Source organism: Corvus brachyrhynchos, unplaced genomic scaffold, assembly GCF_000691975.1.
Source record: "Corvus brachyrhynchos isolate BGI_N302 unplaced genomic scaffold, ASM69197v1 scaffold150, whole genome shotgun sequence".
Classification (NCBI taxonomy): Eukaryota; Metazoa; Chordata; class Aves; order Passeriformes; family Corvidae; genus Corvus; species Corvus brachyrhynchos.
Genome location: NW_008236162.1, coordinates 3311904 through 3332060, shown reverse-complemented (window position 1 = coordinate 3332060; position 20157 = coordinate 3311904). Strand labels below are relative to the sequence as shown.

The 20157-nt window shown below is 48.5% G+C and overlaps 1 protein-coding gene across 2 annotated transcripts in view; it reads left to right on the top strand.

Annotated features, from left to right (window-relative positions):
- The first annotated feature begins 11132 nt into the window (after positions 1 to 11132).
- The window catches only part of ZMAT4 (zinc finger matrin-type 4), a 32711-nt gene continuing 23686 nt past the window's right edge, over positions 11133 to 20157 (top strand). Inside the window, exon 1 of one of the 2 annotated variants that reach the window (XM_017732123.1) lies at positions 11133 to 11259. In XM_017732123.1, coding sequence (XP_017587612.1) covers positions 11158 to 11259 — 102 coding nt within the window. In that variant the 5' untranslated portion in view covers positions 11133 to 11157. The remainder of the gene's footprint in view (positions 11260 to 20157) is intronic. The other variant, XM_008632697.2, reaches the window with a different exon arrangement.

Below are 20157 nucleotides of genomic sequence, written 5' to 3'. Positions count from 1 at the left end.
CGCTCTGTGAACTCAAAACTGCTCCTAAATTTGATCCAGCCACTTAAAAACAGTGGGTGGACCTGGTGGTGAAGTGAGACATTGGTATTTAAAGCTGACTTGAGGATGCAGCCAGAGACATGACACCCAGCAGTGAGCTGTGAAGGTGAGACATGCTCTGGTTTCAAAATTCACCGAGAAAATGGGAAAAGCTTGGAGTGCTGGATCTGCAGCACCTAAAGTGGTTTGTCAGAAACCCCCAGGAACGGGATGGAATTGAACACCCACTGCATTTGAAACCATAAATTAGTCGGTTAAACCCTCTGTTGTACAGAATGCTGTGCAAGCCCCTCTATTATTTGATACATAATAAGCACATGTGAGCTGATTGTATTAGAGGCAGAAACTGTTGTGGCCTCGGTGTGTGACGAGGGTGCTCAGGCTGGCAGTTCCCCTGCTCTCAGCAGTAACCCTGTATCTCAGGACGCTGGTGGTGTCTTCCACGTCTGTGCTTGCCACCTCCGAGCTTCAGTCTTGGCTGCAATGACAGCACGTGGCGGAGGGAAGCCAGAGTTTAGTTTGACTTAAAATGAAAACTAATTAATCAATTCTGTGTTTTCCATCCCACAGTGTCACTAGTGAAAGCATCAAGATGATAACTGCGGATTCAACTGCTCATTTGAAAATACTGAGCAATTAGACAAGTTTATGACAATATTATTTCCTGCCACCAGAGATGATTCACGATACTACTAATTGTAGCAATAATTAATCTGTCTAATTTTCAAGCACACAGCTGTAGTTCATGCTAGTCTGGTGGGGACAGGAGCCACACAGAGTGTGGGGTCCTGTTATTGTCTCTATTTAATTATCAGAGGGTTTTACTGCACTTTCAGCTTGCTGTGCCTTTGTGAGGAGGTGTCGGGCTGCTCTCCTTGCCTGCTCCTGGAGGCACAGGCTGGGAGGTCCCAGCAGATCCCCACATCTGGGGACAGGGTAGTGAAGACAGAGGGATGTGAGGAGCTGATTCGTAGTGCTCTGCTCTGACAGTGGGTAAGAAAGGACATTACAAAGCAGCCGGGATGTTTTTGCTTTTGCAGAACATACGAGAAGCATTTTTGAGCCTTTTTTCCTCCTCGCCAGACCGTAAGGCTGACAGCCATGGTTGCAGGATAACCTGCAAACTCCACTTGGAAAACTGATGTATGAAACACATTAACTTGTTTTAATGCCTTTCTGTTGCTTCTGAGTACCGTGGGGATGCCTAATAAATACTGTAGGAATTGGAGTCCCCAGACTATGCAGGGAAAGGGAGACCTTTCCAAACCTATGAGTCAGAGCTGGTCTCTGAAAGGAGCAGCCAGTGCCCACCCCGGAGCGTGCCCAGCTCCAGCCTTTCTGCAATGGCAGTTTAATTTCTCACAAAAATAGAACAATTTGCATTTCTGGAGACCCTTTGGTTCATGGGGCTGGAGCACTGCGGTGGGCATTGATGAACCATTTCTCATTGCTCATCTATTGGTAAGGGATGGAATGGTGTTTTTTCCAGAGGAGAAAATGAAACATGAATTATCCAAGTGTCTTGCTGAGATGCTCCCAAGCACAAGGAAGGCAGGTCTGACATAAAACTTAAAAGTCCAGCATGCTTCTGCTTAGTGTGGCCAAGAGTGGGGGATGCTCCTGCTTCTTAGAAGAGAGCAAATGCAGACAAAAGGAGGGGTTTCTTTTTTCTTTTTTAAACCAAGGATGGGCAAAGATAAAGAAAATGCTGTAGGAAGGATGTAAATATTCTATGTTTTACTTAAGATAAAGCTCCTTGTTGTTCGCTGGTGCTCACAAAACTAATTGGCAGATTACATGATAATAAGAAGGAGTTTAATGAAATCTGCTGATACCCTTTAGAGGATGTGGAATTTGCATGTGCAGTTAAATGAGGCTAGAGGTTTAGCTGCTCTGTGCTAACTGGGGGACTCTGGAAACATTTGCATTCCTGGTGTCTTGTTTCTACATCATTTCATCGATGACTCTGCTGTAGCAGGGAGCTGTGGCTGAAGGGAGCAGAGTCCATCAATCATCACAAGCAGAGAGGGTTCCTGGCCAGAGTTGCTCAGCTGCCTTGGTGGCACCTGAGCTCCTGTAAATCCTCAGCAGGTGGCACTCAGTGAGTCATCTCTGGCTGGCAAATACAGGATGGGAGAGGAACCATCCTAGGGAGGGGAGAGGAGCTCAGCCCACCTGCTTCACCTCGGCTGAAAACTCGTGGATAACCAGGAGCATCTCTGCCTCTGCTATCTCTAACTTGGTTAACTGCTGCTGGGCAGGGAGCATTTAGTGCTGTTAGCAGGGGCAGTAAACTGATCTGGGGTTAGTGCTGCTGAGGCTGATTGTGGTTTTGGGAAGAGGTGCTTTAGCTTAGCCAGCTAGGCCAGCATGCAGGCTTTTATCAGGGATCCAGAATTAAAATAATCCCCCATCAGCGATGGACAGATTTGTTCTCTGGAGGCTTCTTCTAAGTCCATTGCCACCTTACATGGCTTTTCCTCTTGGGTTTCTGAGCTGAAGCTGATGGGGACTGACAAGCCCTGATTATGCAAAGTACCAGAGGCAACGGGCTGCCGGCTTGGGATTCAGTTTGCCTTGCTTCCTGCCATTTTGTGTGTTATTAGGGAGCCACTGGAAAAAGTAGGTCCTGCTAATCCAAAAATAAATGTGTTGTCCTGATGATAACTGCAGAGAAGGGCTGTGCGAGAGCCACTCGCTGTCTGCTCCACCTGCGCCGCGGGGCCTGGACCGGGCAGCAGTGACCCCTGGTACCGGGGTGCCCACAGCCTGGCTGCGCCCACACTCAAGGAGTGCAGAGGCTATTTATGCATCTTTTTGTGAGAAACCACCGTTTCCATAGCAACCATGAGCATCACATGGTAACCCTGGCTCTGCAGCATGTGAGCCCGCAAGATGCCTCGCTGCACCCTGTGCTCCGGCCCCGCGACGCCCTGACGCCTGGCAGGGTCCCTGGGGAGCCTGGGTCCCTGCGGGGCTGCAGCAGCCAGTGCTCATGACCGGGGGCACTGAGAGCTGCCAAAAACATGCCCTGGGTGGTGGGATGGGAGGAGGTGTGGAGGGAGAGCAGTGGGATGTGGAGGCGAGCGGGAGCAGGTGCCAGGCTCTCAGAGCAGGCTGTGCTGGACTAGGCATCCTCCCCAGGCTGGGGTTTGGCCAGGGCTTAGTCAAGGAAAATCTGTTCCTACAGGGAGGTGCCTGCAGCAGCTGGGTCCTGGGTCAGGGTCCCTCCTTTGCTAGCCATCCTAATGCAGGTGAGTCCCTCCCTTCTGCATCTGACTCCAGCAGCCCCTCTGTCTGCAGTGTAGTCTCTGGGAAACCTGCACAGGTCTGCTTTAATCCTTATTTCAGGAGATTTCTAGGCTGTGCCCACTGCTAAGGGTTGAGCTGTGCCACCTGGTCATGCTGGAGTGAGTGACAGAGCCCCGTCCTTGAAGTGTGCAGGACACAGAATCAATACCCTGAGGTGTGAAATGTGATTGCTCTCCCTTGAGTTTCTACAAACTGTATTAAAACAATCACAGTATATCAAATTTTTTTAAAATGCGTTTTTATTCAAATCAGCACATGTTTGCAATTAAACCCTGCTACATGGTGTAGTATGAATAATTAGAAAACTTCATGTGCTTAACGGGATACTTGCATTTGTAGGGAAGGAATGATGCTACTCCCAGAATTGCAGTCTGGCTCCCTCTAAACTTGGCAGTGTCCTTCCCTCATCTCCCCTGAGGCAATTTGGGGCATGGAGGGCTTGTCTGCTGCACGCCCAGATCTGTCCTTTGCTCTCTGAATCTATGTGCCTGTAATTTCTGTTGCTTGCCTTTTGTTCCCACTTCAAACAGGCAGTAGATCAAAAAGTCACTGTCTGGATTTTAGTGCCACGCTTGAGTCTCTTGCTTTTGCTCCCCCATCAGGTGGGTGCTGTGCTGCCTGGTGTGGTGCAGGTAGGGGCTGCAGAGGCACACCTGGAGACTTGGCCCTACTGTTGTTCTGCCTGGAGGACATTGCCTGTCTCTCCTGGCTTCCCTCTGCCAGAGAGCACTGCTTTTCCTGATGTGTTCATCAGGCTGTTTTCTTTCTTGGTTCTATTTATATAAAGGGTACCTTGATGATCAGGTGAGGAGATGGGAACATCTGGCAGCTTTCCCTCTAGCCCAGAGCTTGTGAGTCTTGGGAATTCAGTGAGACATCTCTGGCAATTTCCTCCCCACAGTGGCATGAAAGCTGAGAGGCTCTTTTCAAAAACACCATCTCCATCCATTGAGAGGGCATTGTTGATGTGTGACTGTACCTTTCTTACTCCTGGCAAGCACAGAATCCCAGAATGGTCTGGGTTAGAAAAGACCTTAAAGATCACCTTGTTCCAGTTCCCTGCCATGGGCAGGGACACCTTTCACTAGCCCAGGTTTCTCCAAGTCCTGTCCATCCTGGCGCCTTGGGCACTTCTATCAAGAAGTCAACCCTGGTAAATGAGCAACTTGCCTGCTTACACTGGGGGAAATTGTGTGAAGTTAGGCATTTGGGGTGCTGAGGCTGAGCCTCATCTGCACTGAGGCTCTGTCTCCCCCTTGTTGTTCTCCACAACCTCTCTTCTCTGTGCTGACACATGCAGCAGCCACGTGCAGGATCTCTCCTGCTCCCCAGCTCATGCCACACACAATCTTGTTCTGATTTTCAAGGCTCCAATAAAGCGTGTCAAAATGCATCAAAGGCTCAGTGCAGAAGTGAAGCAAATTGACTCTGTAGAGGATTTAGGGAATGGAGGGAGTTGGAATAAACCCCAAACCAAACAAGAACTGCAGGGAAGGTGAAGCATGGTAGAGATGGCAGATGTGCAGCACAGCTGGAGGGACACGGAACATCTTTGATTTGGGAGGAGAATGGGAAAAACTGAAAATAGCACACACATCCTCTGGAGATGTGGCTCGTAGGGAGCTCTTTGTGGGTAGGGACACGGCATTATCCATTACGGGCCCTTGCTCCACCTCTCTGGGACTATGGAGGGACAGCAAGGAAATTCAGGAGCTGGTACAGGCTGAGTCTGCAGATCCCATGGTTGTGAATTTGGGCTCTTGCATCAGCTCAGAGTGGGCTGCAGAGAGTCCTGTCACCATGGGATGGGTTGTTCTGTCCTGTCTGTGGCTGCCAGGGAGAGCCAGCAGCACAGAATTGCCCTGGTCTGCCTCATCCCAGCCCAGGTCCTGGCTGCCATGGCCTCCAGCACCCAGACTGTCTCAAGGCAATAAAAGCAGGAGGAGAATTGCACTCATGGAACAGGCTCAGCCATTGTCTTGTTGTGCTGGGAAATCAGGCACTTCAAAAGGCAGTTTTGCATTTCTTCAGATGCCTCGATGTAAGTGCAGTGACAGAGTTGCTCAAAGCACATTAATTATTAGTAAAGGCTTTTTTTCTTTTTATTGCAAGACAAATTAAACAACAGACGAAAACAGGAGGTGTTACACGAGATGTTAATCCACGGGAGAGTGACAGCAGCAAAAGCCACAAATAATTCATAACATGAAAATCAGGACATTTAATTTTTGACTTGTTGTTTGCATTTGGCGTTCGTGCATGTGCTCAGTTGCCGCTTCTCTTGTGCTCCAATATGGAGATTTCAGAAGCTGTTAATTTTGGAAAAGGTGATTATAGGCCTTCAAGAGTAAATCAGATAAGGGACCACAATTTTTTTCTTTCCTCTTGACTGGAAAAAAACAAGTTGCTGAATCTGGTATTTCCTGTGGGACTCCTTGTCTTTGATTGGGCAATAGAAAACAGGAAAGTGTACAGGAATTCCTGGTGCCCTGCAACCAACAGGTGATGGACCGAGCACCTTGGGGAGCAGACTCCAGGAAAGGCACTTCAACTATTCTGTGTTTCCATGAGCCCTCCCCAGGGCAGCCCTAGTGCAGGGCAAGGAAGAGGTTGGGTGTGTGGCTCTGCAGCTGCAGCCGCCAAGTCAGCAACTCCCAGGATGTCTGCTGGTACCTTCTACGTGTGTCCTGAGGCGTGTGTTGTAGAGTTCAGACAGCAGTTAACCAGGGTCTTGGCTCCAGTCTCAGATTTAGGCCCTTCCTGTGTTGTCCCCATTGAACGCTTCCCCTCCTGAGCGGGTGCTCCGAGTTGACAGGGTTTGTGAGCAGCACAGGAGGAACCTTTGGAAGAGCTATGGGTTGTCTGCTGCTGGCTGGTCAGGTGAGGGCTGGTGCTGGATGTTCAAACTCCTGCCCTGCAGTGACATGAAGTCATCTGAAGCTTCCCAGGATTTTCATGAGTTTCTGCTTATTGTTGAAATATAGAAATAATTGACAGGGAACACCACCAAGGGTGGTCTGTGAAGTGATGCAAAAGGTGAAACTTGGAATTAAAAAGACTCTATCTTGTTCGTGTTTGTCATGTACTCTGGAACTGTTGCTACCAGTTTTGAATTTTCCATTAATAAAAAACTTCTTTCACTATTCACTGAGCTCATTGCTTGAAAAATGGGCAATGAACTTGAGAATAGGGTATGTAACAGTAAAAATAGAAGTGTCTTGCTAAGGGAGGATTGCTGGAAAGGAGATTACAGCAGCATTTATCAGAAACATGATGGGAAGTGTTTGCTGGCATTGCTAGGAGCTCCTGCTGCTGCTGTGAGAGCAGGGCCCAAGTGCTGTGGCAGTAGCAAATGGCAGCAGCAGCAACCTGCACCTGCTGCTGGAGCTCCAGCCCTGACTGAGGTCCTGGAGCCATTTTACTGGGTCTGGATCCCAAAAGCACTTACTGCAGGGGCACTTCCACCACTCGCCTGTGTGGCAGGGACACATTCAGCACGTCACCGCACCTGGTGGGATTCAGGTGTTGCAAAGCATTTCCTTAGAAAGGAATTGGACTTTGCATATGTTTCTGATGTCAATTATGGGTTGCTATCCTCTAAAATTTAGTGCAGCTTAGCACCTTTCTGGACATTGCCAAAAACCGGAGTCAGTCTGATCAAATTGATTTTCATTGAGCTGTTACAGTCTCTGAAACTGCTGAGAAGAATCCCAACCATATGGCACAAGGTTTTGCAAACGAGGTCTCCTATGACACAATGAGCCTGAGCTGACATGTGCAGAGGCCATGGATCTGGAGCAGGGAGGGGACTTGGTACTGGAGTGTGGCACAGGAGGCCATAATAAACCCCACTGAAAGAGACAAAGCAATTGGCATTTTTGGTAGAGGCCCTGTCATGTCCCCACCTGAGGAGGAGGACACTAGGAGTTTCAGATATTTATACCTTGGTGTGCAGACCAAGTGCTTCTGCTCAGCATGACAGTTTGTGTCCAGGTGACAAGGTTATGAACCCCGTGTTAATTCTTCAGTTCTCGGGAAGAAAAGTCTCTCAGAGTGTTCAGGGACATGTCCCACCCTGCTCAGCACCTGCGGTTGTCCTTGAGTGTCCCTCACAGCCAAGGACATGCCGATGGCTGGTGGCAGGGAAACCCCTCCCTTCTGTGCTGCATTTTGACAGATGGGCTGTGTGGTGAGGTCAGCTGAGGGCTGGTCAGTCCTGGAGTAGTTAGGCATGTGTCGGCAGGGAGAGTCACAGTGGTATTAAGTGATTAGAAATACATGAATATTAATTGCTTATGAACTCCCTTTATCACACTTGCAGGCAGAAGAAGTTAATAAATCACTGCTCGGATTAACCCACAGAAGAGTACTGCAAAGGGTATCTGAGATGAGACAGAAACAGGGAAGGGAGCTTTTCTGGAGAGGGAGAAGTGCTGGTTTTAGGCCGGGCACTCACATCACAAAGCTGTGTTCTTTTTCCCAGGGTTTCTTGTCTAGAGTCTGCCTCTTGCTACAGAGGGGAGCCCTTGCAGCTCTGAGAGAGAACCCATCATCCGGCTTTGCTGTGGCCGTGGCACCTCTGTACCAATCCCTTTGTAGGAAGCAGACATTTGGTTCTTGCATGCAACAGGGCTCCTGTGCAGATCCCCAAATACCAGCCCTGGACCTTCCCTGTGGTCTTGGTGCAAGACCAGCCGGTGCCATCCTGGGGACTGTGGCAGCTTTAAAACCTGGGTGGTGGAGAGGGGCATGTTCATGCATTCATTTCACTGCGTGTTATCTGGACATCCTTTGGCGGCTGCTGAGGAGGGGAAGAGACTTTTGCTCCTCTGTTGCATTTCTGTGGGACAGGTAATTGTCTGTTTTCTCAAGTCAGTGACTCGTGCTTGAGTTTAAACTTGTTCTGTCTTGGTTTCAGTGGCAATTATGCAAGGGTGATTTCTATAAATGGGTGCTGGTAGTGGATTGCTTGTGTGGAAATCTTCCTTGCTAAGGTGAATCTTATTTTTTGTCAAAATTTAATTTTGCCTAGAGCAATTATTGTTACCAGAGCTTTCTAATGATTTTAAGTAGCCAAGGTTACATATGCTTGAATCCTCATAGCAGTTTAGCCTAATATATTCATGCAAAAGTGTGAAGGAGGCATTGCTTCCATTTGTTCTTTTGTTCTTCCTAATCCCCATTCCTTTCTGCTCTGCCTTGCTGTCCTTTTCATCACGGTGAAAAAGCAATGCCTGAAAAAAGCAACAGTGAAACCCTCTGCCAGGATCCCAGGCATGAGGACACCCGGTTACATTTCTGCACCTGGACAAGGGGACCCTGCCATGCTGCAGGCTCTGTCAATCCCAGGCTTGCTGTGCCTCCCGGTGGCACAGGGAGATTTCAGGTAACCAGGATCTGCTGCTGCTCACCTGTGCATCCAGTGCTTGAAGCCAAGCGAAGAGAGCTGGTCCCTGAACTGCCCTGGGAGAGAAGGGTCACCCCATCCTTCCGCCAGCGGTTCCACGGGAGTGTGGCAGTTTGGAGGCAGCACTGGGATCCCAGGAGCTGCTTGGGGGGGGGGGTCAGAGCAACCCAGTGCCAGGCTGTCCTCCACAGAGTGGGATGGAGGCAGCTAGGAGCTGTGCCTCACTGAGATGCTCAAGTGATGCCAGGCAGAGCGGCAGGGAAGGTGCACCAGGATTTGGGAGCAAGGCAGGAGAGTGGGAGCTTCTGTCATGTGTAACTGTGCTCTGGGTGCATTATGTGAGGGTCTCCTGTTCCAGAGAGACTTACATTAGGTAACTCGAATATTTACACATGGATTGTGGTACACAACGGTCACATCATCAGCAGAACCACCATGTTCTCCTGGTGCTCAACCTGTGATATCGAGGGAAACACATCCCACACCTGTATCAGAACTTACTGCTTAGAGAAAATGCCTGAGATCCAGTTCCTGGATAAGCCTGTTCAGCCCCTGCCGCTATAAAGGGGAACAGATGATTCCATTTAAGGACAATAGACTTAGACTCTGTTACCAGAGCACAGAATGCTGAACTAATACTGAGAAGCTTTTGATTTACTCTGATTTTTGCAATGAGGGTTTGTACTAGCATTGCAGGCTGCATGCAAATGAAGGTGATGTTACCTGTCTCTGGCTTGGTTGCTGGATTGAGGTTTAATGAGATTCTTTGGTTTGCTTTGTGTCAATCTGTTGGAGTTAAGTGAGATTTCTTCCTCCCACTTTGTTTTGCCTCTGATGCAATTTTGCAACACTTCTTGTATTCCTAAAAGGGTCTTTTGGTGTCTTTGAAAGTTTCTCAATGCAATATCTCTCTGGACAGAGTAAATGAAGATTAAAACTAGGCAGATAGCAAGAGAAAACAAGCAAATGTCTTTGCAGAATCGAACAAAGAGCAAGCGCAGCAGCAGAGGAGCTCTGAGATTTGTCTTTTGTCTGGTAAACCAGAACACCTGAGCAAACCTTTCCTGAAGCTCGGGCCGGCTGGTCTCTCCAGGCTGGCAGTTTCTGGTGTCAGCTCAGCTGCTTGTTTTCATCAAATATGCAGGGACCACAGTAACCGTGGGATGGCAGGACACTGGGGATTTGGCACAACCACGTCCAGCTCCGCTGCACAGCCCGGCACTGACCAGCCTTTCTCCACCCGACTTTGTCTGCTAATGAGATCTCATAGCCTGTTCATTTCCATGTTATTTTTCTTCCCAATCAGTGGAATGAACTCTACAAAACCTATGTTATCAGTCTTCATTATGTTCAGGTTTGCTTTGATTGTGAATGAATAGATTTTATCTTGGCATTAGAAGGCACTAGCCTCTCTTTTCCCTCTTTGCATAGGGATTGGTTTTAAATATTCTCCCTATGTAGCTGCTTCTGTTGTTTTCTGGCTCTGCTTGGGTTCAGTCTGTTTTAAGCCTCAACCTTCCTGATACACCCCTTGATTGTGAGTTCAGAGCTGTATACCTGCAGTGGCACAAGGAGGAGGCTACGAACAGAGGAGCAACGTGTTCCTGTGAATCAGGGCGCTCAGCAAGTTGGTTTTAAAGGTGCAAGTGTCCTCATAGAAAGTTCTGGGGAGCACATAAATATTTAACCAGCTTCTGGAGAACAGCACAGCCCAGTAAATCATCCAAACAATTTTCTTCCACATCTAAATTGAGAAATACAGAAGAGTGCTCTTCCAGCTTAAAACCACCTTCCTCTAGGTTGTGATGCTGTTTGCCTTCTCTATAAAAGTCTTTATAAGCTCTTTTATGTTGTGTAACATAAGAGCATGTTTTGAGCCATGAGTGATCTCTGCTACAGCTGGTTCTGTGCATGATGTTTCTAGATAGGAAAGGTAATGAAGAACAGCCGTTCCCAAGTAGCTCACAGATGGATGTCATGGCAGGACAGCCATGCCATGGAACCTGTGCTGCATCTGTGGCCGAAGGCATTCAGAGGACGGGTGTTGCTTGGGCACACCTGGCCTCTTGTGTCCGACTGCTTCCACTGCAGCAGAGAAGGGGGCACACTCTGGTCCCCAGCAGTGCCCAGGAACTGCCCAGGGTGAGGAATAAACACTTGACATGGGCTCTTGGTGCATTAACCTGGGGACTCTGAATGGGAGGTATTGGGGATGTGGTGGGGACTGTCTGTGTGTGACATTTGCACCTGTATAACATTGGTTTCATTCCCTCATGGTGACAAGAACTGCTCGGCTCAAGTGTTGCCTTGCCCTTGGCTCTGTAGGAGCCTTGTCAGACACATCTGCCTGCTTTCTGTAACTGACTCTGCTTCTTGTCTCTTCTCTCTGCCATGAACAGATGAAATCCTCTGACATCGACCAGGAATTGTTCACTGAAAGTTACTGCAAGGTGTGCAGTGCTCAGCTGATCTCTGAGTCCCAGCGCGTGGCCCATTATGAGGTAGGATGTTCTTGGTCTGTCCCTCCACCATTGCAGTTCTGCTCTGAAGACTCAGGATTCGAAGAACTGTTTTTACTGGTGGCATCTTGCTCTGTCAGTGATGTCACTGCAGCGGTGTCTGCTGCGTGTCTGGCTTTTTCTTCTGTTTTTGCCAAGTCAGCCTGCAATTTGATCAGGACTGAAAGAAACACAGTTAGCAAGGACAGCAATTAAGAGTGCAGCAAAACAAGCTCAGGTTGTATTAAATGTGCTGCACTGTGGTTTGCTGAGTAGGAATCACTGATTGTGCAGAGAATAGATTAGAATTTGTGGATGTATTTAAGCACTTAAGAGGTAGCAAGCAATGAATAATTAGAAAGGATGGATTATTAGAGACATGTTAGAACAGCAATTAACAGCACTGCATATCTTCAAAACAAACTTACATACATTTCTATTAAACAAGGAGGAAATTACGAAGGGGTATGGTGCTGTAAAATCCTTCAGGAAAGGAAACCCACTACCTGGGTGTAGATCCTGCCACAGTGAGGGACTCTTGGTGTTCACCCGATGGGAGAACGGAGATTTTCAGGTTCAGCTGCAGAAGAGGTGCAGGATCACTGTGTGGTGGCTGTGCACGAGGGACTGTCCTCCCCTGGGGGCATGTGAGATGGTCCAGCCTGTCCTGGAGGACTCCAGAAGTGATGCATGTCTGCATTATCTATATTACGTAGTGTGTATATAGAGAATATATTAATTCTGTATAGTCATCATATATAATATGGAGATAATATGGAATAATTGGTTTGATTTGATGGTCTTGGAGATCTTCTCCAACCTAAATGGTTCTGTGATTCTGTGTGACAAGTGGGGGGGTGAGGGACTTCTGCACTCATGTGAGGTGTGTTTTGCTCCTGGTTTTGGTTGCACGGAGACTACCAGTGTCTGCAAAGTTCCAACAGGTGCAGAGTTTGTGCACAGGGACCTAGAAGATGAACTTACCCCAAGCATTTGCTTGACTCGAGCGTTTTGCAATTGATACACGAGGGAGATGTGTGTGGCCAGTGGAGAATGTACGGGAAGCTTAATGTACATGATCTGAGGATACTGTGCTGCATTAATTAACAATGGGAACAAGAATGCACATTTGCTTGTAGGGCACTTTACATGTCTGTTTTGGTGAATTTCTCAGGAGCTCCTCTGTAGCTGCTCCTCTGGCTGCCCTCTGTGTGCAGCAGGGAACCCTGGCAACTCTGTGAAGCTGAAGGCTGCAGTTTTAGGGACACCTTCTGGATCTTGATACTGGGCACTGCAGATGCCAAATTTTGTCTACAGGAGGCAGGAGCATTGCTGCAGAAAGAGGAGCAGCGCCTGGTGAGCCACAGGGTGCTCAGCCAATCTTGCCTCCTCTGCGCCTGTCATTGTAGGTATGAGCTGAATCATTAATTCATAGCAGATGTTTTTGAAATGTGGAAAACAACACTGTTTTCTGTTGTATATTTTAGTACGAGGTGTTGTGCTCGTTTGTCATCCGCTGTGAAATCCCAGCAGACGCTGTAGACGTTCGGCACAATAATGTCATTTCCAAACCTTGCTGGTGGGTTGCATAACACAGAGCAGAGGCATGGAGTGAGTGAGCTGTAAAGGCTAGTTAGGATCCCCTCTGGTGGCCCATAGGCTGGGAGTGCCCCTGCCCCGTGGCTGTGCCACACTTTGCTACTCTCGACAGGGAGCAGTGTCCCTTTAGGGCATCTGTTTTGGTCACTACTCCTGAGCATGATGCTCATTCTCCTGGTAACCTTCTGGGACCCTGGTCCCAAGAGCCCCCAGGCACGGTGAGAGGCTAAAAACATCCCCTGAGGTTTTCTGGGGAGGTGAAGCTGGGGGCTCCATCCTGCCTGAGGCTGCCAGCCCTTGCTGCAGGCCATTAGTTAATAGTAAGAGTGTAAAATTCACTGTTTCTTTCTAATTATCAAAGTAGCCGGTCACCATTTTCACACCTTTCTTTTTTTTCCTTCTTACTTTTAAGAAGTGTTCTATAGTTAAAAACTGATTCTTTTCATAAAGGAAATATCAACTTCAGAAGACTCAATTTTCTGCAAATCAGTTTTCAGGAGTCCTGCGGGTGGTCACCCCAGCTTCCCATGGGCGCTGAGGACCCTTGGTGATGGTGCAGCCGGGGATGGTGGGTGCCAGGGCTCTGTCTGGGTTTGTTTTGGTCAGCAGCATCCTTATCCTTCCTGAGCGAGCCTGGAGAGAAAGGGAATTGATCCACTGCCTTGCTAGCGCAGTCAAGTGAGCTCTACAGCCTGTGTGCCAGGGACTGGGATCTTGGCTCTCTGTGCATGCAAAATAAGACATTTCTCTGTAAGAAAATAGAGGGAAACAGCCTATGAAAGGGGGACGTTTTTATCTTGCCAAACAGGAATAGTCAGTTCCAATCGCTGTCTCATCTCCTTCTCCAAATCACCAACCAATAACTTTCCTTCTGTGCTACTTTGCCAGGAATAAAAAATGATTTTATGTCAGTCACGCAGTATTAAGCGATATTATTTCCAAGGGCAAGTGTAGTGGAAAAATGGCAAAAGGATCAGAGTGTTTGCAGCATATTTTTGCTTCTGACTTGACATACAGCAAATACTGCCTTTTTTACATGTGCTTTGTGCAACTGTGTTTCTGGCTTTGTCTGATGTGTCTGATGCGCCCTGGCTCTCCTTCCCATCCTGGTGAAACTGCCAGGTCCTGCCCTCCTCTCCAGGGTTCACCCCAGGACAGAGCTGAGCCCAGTAGCTGCCTTGGGATATTGACTTGTAATGACGTTCCTGAATGAGGAAATGCCTTAACGAGCTCAATGCACACTGCGGTGTCGAGTGTCTCAAGGGGGTGATGCTGGGCAGCTTTTGTGCAGCCGTGAGTAGGAGATGAGACAAATATTACTGGTTGGTGTTGATGCCCAAAAGACTGTGCATTTGCATATTTTAATTCTTAAAGCAAATTAATATCTTAATTTGTCCCCTGAAGTATCAGAAAACTCTCTTCCCATTTCTGCTTCTGGAATAAAGCAGTGAAGTACGGATGCCTGAGTCCTTGGGTGACATTCACGGTGCTGCTGTGACATGCCGAGTGTCCCTGAGGTACCCTGGCTACCCACCCTTTCCTCCTTGGAGGGAACAAAAGGGAGCAGGGTGGCTGTTTGGATGAAGAATCCACACGCTGCAGGTGGTGGCTGGGTGCCAGGGGGGTGGTGGCCAGACATGGGGTGATGGCCAGTGCGGGGAGGGTATTTCCCACCTCGTGCTCCACTGTCAGTTGCAAGGGGCGACAGTGTGCCGCACTTGCTGCAGTGCCATTGGAAGTCTGTGCCCCAGAAATTGATTTTTTCTTTTCTGTATCTCTGCATCTTTCCTCCCTCTGGAGCTGGAAGCCTCTTTGCTGCTGGATTCTCTCTGGATCACCTATAATTGAACACTTCCTTCCAACTCTGTCTTTGAGAGAGGTTGTATTAATCACTTTGGTGACCTGCTCTGTAAATTAAAAAGCTAAAACAAAGAGAGCTAAGGTTTCTTAGTTAGCTCTGAGTCCTCATCTCTATGTAGAAGTGTTCACAGCCATTAGGAAGATGTTACCATTTATTTTCATGCTTCCCCTTGAAAATCCTGCAGGAAAATTACCTCATATACAAAGTTGCTCTCAGATTTCACCCTGAGCTGCACTTTCATCACCACATTTGCTCCTCAAGCTGCTGCAATGCTTTTCTCCATTTTCTCCATAATCTTTATTGCTTCAGGTGTTCAGATAGTGCTTTGCTTTTCCATTTAAAATGAAGGAAGATGCCAGATCTGGAGGAAGAGCAGCCCAGGAGGGGGCCATGCAAGCGTCGGCTCACCTAATGGGATGAGGGAATGCTGCTTGAATGCTTGTGGTGGAGCAGCAGGGGAGGGCAGCGGCAAAGTGTATTAAAATTCTAACGCAGAGGAAACTGGGGAGAACAAATCCAGTGCCATGCCCTTTGACTCCTCTCTGGAGCTGAGTGTGCTTTGGAATTTCTCACTCTGTCTCCAGAGCGAAGCAGGCAAGCGATATCGACAGCCTCATCAATACTCCTTGTCTGCACGGGCTGGAGTGGTGCTGGGGTTAATCTGCTTCCAGTTGGGCTGTCCTTGGCTGCAAACGGCATGAAGCGATGGCTTGTCTGAAGGAATAATAAACATTGTTTACTATTGGCACATCAGTGCCTTAAGGATCAAGATGTGTGTGCTCAGAAAGGCAATCCTGTGTCTGAAATATTAATGTGCTGCAAGAGCACATACTCTATTTAACAAAATAAATGCTATGCTAGAAAGCAAGGAGCTGGAATGTTATGTTTCTACTCCCAGCTCCCTGTGTAAGATGCTGCAGGCATTTCCAGGATGGAGGAGTGGAAAGGATGTGCTTTAGCTGAAAATAAAGGCTGCACAGGGCTGTTGTGTGTCAGGTTCTTCTGATGTCAGTGATCATGGAAGGGAAAGTGATGTTTGCTGGCCATGATCTCTCTCGTATGTTTTGCCACTGTTGCTGCTCACCTGCCGTGTTGTGTCTTGCTCTGGTGGCAGTAGCATGTAAATCCTTCAGAGGATGAAGGAGGAGGGGACATCCTACCCATTATTCCCATGTCCCCACCACTGCTGGAATCTGCTCTGCTGTGGTATTCACGGTTTTTGGTGGCTGCTCAAACATTACTGTTATCCTGCAGATCATGCTGCTGTTCGATAGAAGAACCTTGGCTTGAGGAGAAAAAGCTAAAGAGAGCGTATTTGTGTTGCAGAGATGATGAATGTGCTGCTTTGTTCTCTTGTGTGCACATGCAGGCCTGCTGCGGATATTCCTGGGCAGTTTGTGTCATGGTAACAGCCCCAGTTAAAATATGTTGAGGTAAATGTGGCCACCCATTGCAGATGAGGGAGATAGGTGGGTGCCAGTGTTTTAGGGCACAAGGCTCGAGCTTTCTTCCTGCACACAGGGCAGCAGCAGCTGCTGCATCACGGTGGGCTGTGGGAACCAGTGGAGATGGGATGGGACTTTACAAGGCGCTATGTTACTGCTCTGTTGTCAACATTAATGGCTGAACATTATTTTTAATGCACTCCCAGTGTCAAAATCTATTGCTAAACAGCAGCAACGGCAGAGCAGATGAAGCCCTGTGCACAGCTCCCTTCCCAGGTACCTCTGCACAGAGGCCTATTGCTGTCTAAAAATAGCTGAAGTTAAAAGGCCTTTCCAGAGCAGCCATAAAACACACTGGGAAAATGGGACCCCAGGGTTAGCAGTAATGGAGAGGCATAAGGGATGTCACATTAAAGCTACATGGAATGAAAACAAAGAAAGGTTGCACTGGCTCACCCTGGCCAGTGTCCCCGGGAGGCAAGTTCCTGCAGCAGCATTCCCTTCCTGATCCTGCTGCGCAGGAGGGCACCTCTTTGTTCAGGGTATTCACTCTTGCTTGTCTTTAATATTTTAAACTTGCAACCCATGTTTGGATTGGGGTTCTTGGTGTTTGAAAGCAGAGTCTTTAGTTCTTATCGTGTGTTGTGACAGACCCGCCCCCGTGCGCTCGGGGCTGACGGGCTCTCAGGAGTGACTGGCACTGACGCGCTGTAACAGGGATTTGTCTCAGACAGTGACGATGGAATGGGAGCAACAGCATTGCTGCTGGTGCTGCCATGCTGCGGAGCTGGTGCTGGGCAGCTCACATGCACAGCAGACATTAACTCTTCTGTTGCCTACCTGGTACTGGGATGGTGGGGCTGTACCAGCAGTGAAGCCCACCCACACCTCGAACATCGGTATCCCGCAGCAGTGTGGTCCGAGATGAGGGACCTGAGCTGCAGCTGCAGGTGAGCAGCGAGAATTTAGCTTGCTGTGTGGAGCACGTTTCAGAAGTTCCCAGCCTGCTCGCTCTGTCCCTGCATCCCCTTTCCCTTGACATGTTTACAGAATCGTAGGATGGGTTGGGTTGGAAGAGACCTTTAAAGGTCTAGTCCAACCCCTGCCAAGAGCAGGAGCACCTTCAGCTCAATCAGGTTGCTCAGGGAGGTACATTGCTTGAAAAAATCCCTTAATACCAACGGAAAAGGAAATGCATGGTTGCATTAGTGTAGATATAAGATCCACCTGCAGAAGGAATGTGAGGGAGTGATGTTAGAAGGGACTGCCAGTGGGTTTGGGGAGGAGCAGGTGTCTGTGGTAGCCCCGGGTGTGGGGTGCAGGTCTGTGGGCAGCAGCACCACGCGAGCCAGGTGCTGAGCCCGGCTGCTCCTGCCATGCTGCTCTGGAAACAGCCTCTGAGAAGAGTTGCTTCCTCTCCACAGGGCACCCAGCAGTGTGTTGGACAAGAGATACTTTGGTTACAGTCAAAACCAATATAGGAAGCAGTAAAGCTAAAGATCACAATGGTGATTCCTGAGACAGAAAATTCATGCTCAGGATCTCCACTTGGAGTCAGCCTGGCAAGCCAGGTGGAATGATCACAGATGTAAGGAAGTGGAGCTAGTGGTTGCTTGGCTGAACAGATCCTCAGTAGTTGCCTTGATGTGTAAACAAATCAATGTCCAAACCAATATCGTGCCTCCCTGTTGCTTTGTAGCAGCTGATTTAATGGGGGTGAGAATTCAGCTGAGCACTTGGGAATTGCAGACACATATCTGTGTGCCCAGGAAGGCAAAAGCATGAGTAGACACTTTTTAAAAAATTAACTCATGGAGGAAAAAGGGGAAGTTGATAGAGACGACCATAAATTATAAATGAGGCTTTTCAAAAATTACAAAGGGAGAAAAAGGACATTGGCATCCAGCAGTGTCTGGAATAACAGCCGGGAGTTCAGCTCTGCAGCGAGCCACAGGGATCTTGACAGTGTTTGCTGTGTGGGTAGTAGAGGCAGAAAAGGGAAGGCATTTGCTGAAAATACTTCTCTTGTCTATTTAAAAAATGCAGAGGATGTTGTTATATCATAGAGGAAGGAATAGATTGGTTCTATTCCAGTAGAAATTTGGAAGGTTGTTAGGCAGCGATTACAAATTCCAGAATGATGTCGTTTAGGTCAGCAGGTCCAGTAATTCACAAGTGGGTGCTTGAAGGGCACTGGCCACATGCTGTGCACTGTCACTGCTCACCCTCTGTGGGTGTGGGGAAGTGGAGGAAGTTTCCAGGAGGAAGCAAGCACGGCAGTGCCGGGGGTCCCGTGCGGGGAGCCGGAGCCGTCCAGCTTGGCACAACTCCTGGGCACAGCATGCTCAGGAAAGGGGCTGGAGAACGATGTAACTGGGTTTCTGCTCAAGGTTTGGAGAACTGGGCCAGCCAAAATAACTTTCTCTCTTTTGATGAGATTACAAGTAGGGCAAATACAGATAATAAAATTGATATAATCATGTGACTGCATGTTGCATGGCAATTTAATTAAGAAATTGCCAGCACACAAAAAAATCAACACAATGTGCGCTAAAAGCATTAAAACCCAACCAATGGCCTTCTGAAGAATAATTCATTACAGACAGAAGCTGCAGCCATTTGGGCTGCTGTGGTGGTTCCTTCCTTCATCTTGCACCTGTGTCTCTGCTGGTACTTGGTGCAACCACGTGCTCTCCAGTGTGGGGGTCCCTGGCCTTTGGCTGGAGAAGAGGTCACAGAGAAGGAGGAGCAGGAGAGGAAAGGTAAACTGCCCAAAACCATAAAGCTGCCAGCACAGGAGGGAGCAAGGATTGATGAAGGGATATATGGGGAATTGGGAAATGAGATTATATGCTAGCACAGCCTGAGGGAAGCTGCAGAGATAGTTGATGCGAACCTGATGACGGGAGATGGGAAGAAGGCCCTCTACAAGCAAAGTGCTTTAGACTGCCAGGTCAGCTTGAATCAGTGATGTGAAGTGGGAGCCGTTCTGGGGCCGTGGTGGGGTGCCTGAGCTCATGCAGCTGGTGAGAGGACTCCTCTCCCAGACCCCCGGACAAACGCAGGGAAGGGAGGATCTGTGTGTCTGTGTGACCTGGCAAGCCCCGGGCTATAATGCCTCAGCTGGCAACTTCTGGCCATGTGAAGGGAGATGGGTCAGTCCTCCCCAGAGCTGTTAGTAAATCCACAGAGAAGGGATGAGAAGCTCCTCCATCAAACAGGGCCAACAGGGCTGCATGTCCCAAACCAGCCCCATCCACAGCTCCCAGGGCCCTGCCAGCTGCCACTGCTCCCGCAGAGACTTCACTGCCTGCTCTCGCCGCTTGCTCCAGGCAGAGTGTGCTGCAAAACCTGATTTATGCAATATCAAATTGCATTTCATAGCACAATTTAGCTCTGCTTTGCCCTTCTATGTTTTGGGGTTGAATTGCCAGAACTTTGCTGTCTCTGCCACGATCTTCTGTATTAGAGTAGATTTGATAGAGATAGAAATGATCCATTTATTTACTTTTATTGATGAGCCTTACAGTAGCAAATGAGCTTGCAATGCAGAGCTCTGCAGCAGCTGTGTGAAAACAGACTCTGTTGGAGCTCCCTGCATGGTCAGGGCTGGTTTTCAAGCCTGCAGTATTAAACCAGACTTAGTGCCTTTGAAAGGTGCTGCTCCCACTAGACAGGGAAGTAAAAATGCCTTTGGCATAACACTTTGTACGGCTACAAAAGAAATATTCATGGGCACAGAAACACCCTTATTGCACCCAAAATGAGGTTGTGGTGGCTGTTGGAGGTGCTTCCAACAAGGCAGTGTGCTCGTTCCGGACTGAGGATTTACAGATGTGGTTTTGTCTTTCCTGAGGCTTGCGCATGTGGTGAGATGGATCAAAATGGGGGCTGGAGGTGGCCTAATCCCAGTTTATCCCAGTTTTCTGGCTCCTGTTCGTGATTCTTCCTTTGGCCCCCCGTGTGTCTGGCACTTGCCCTCCTTGTGCCTTGAAG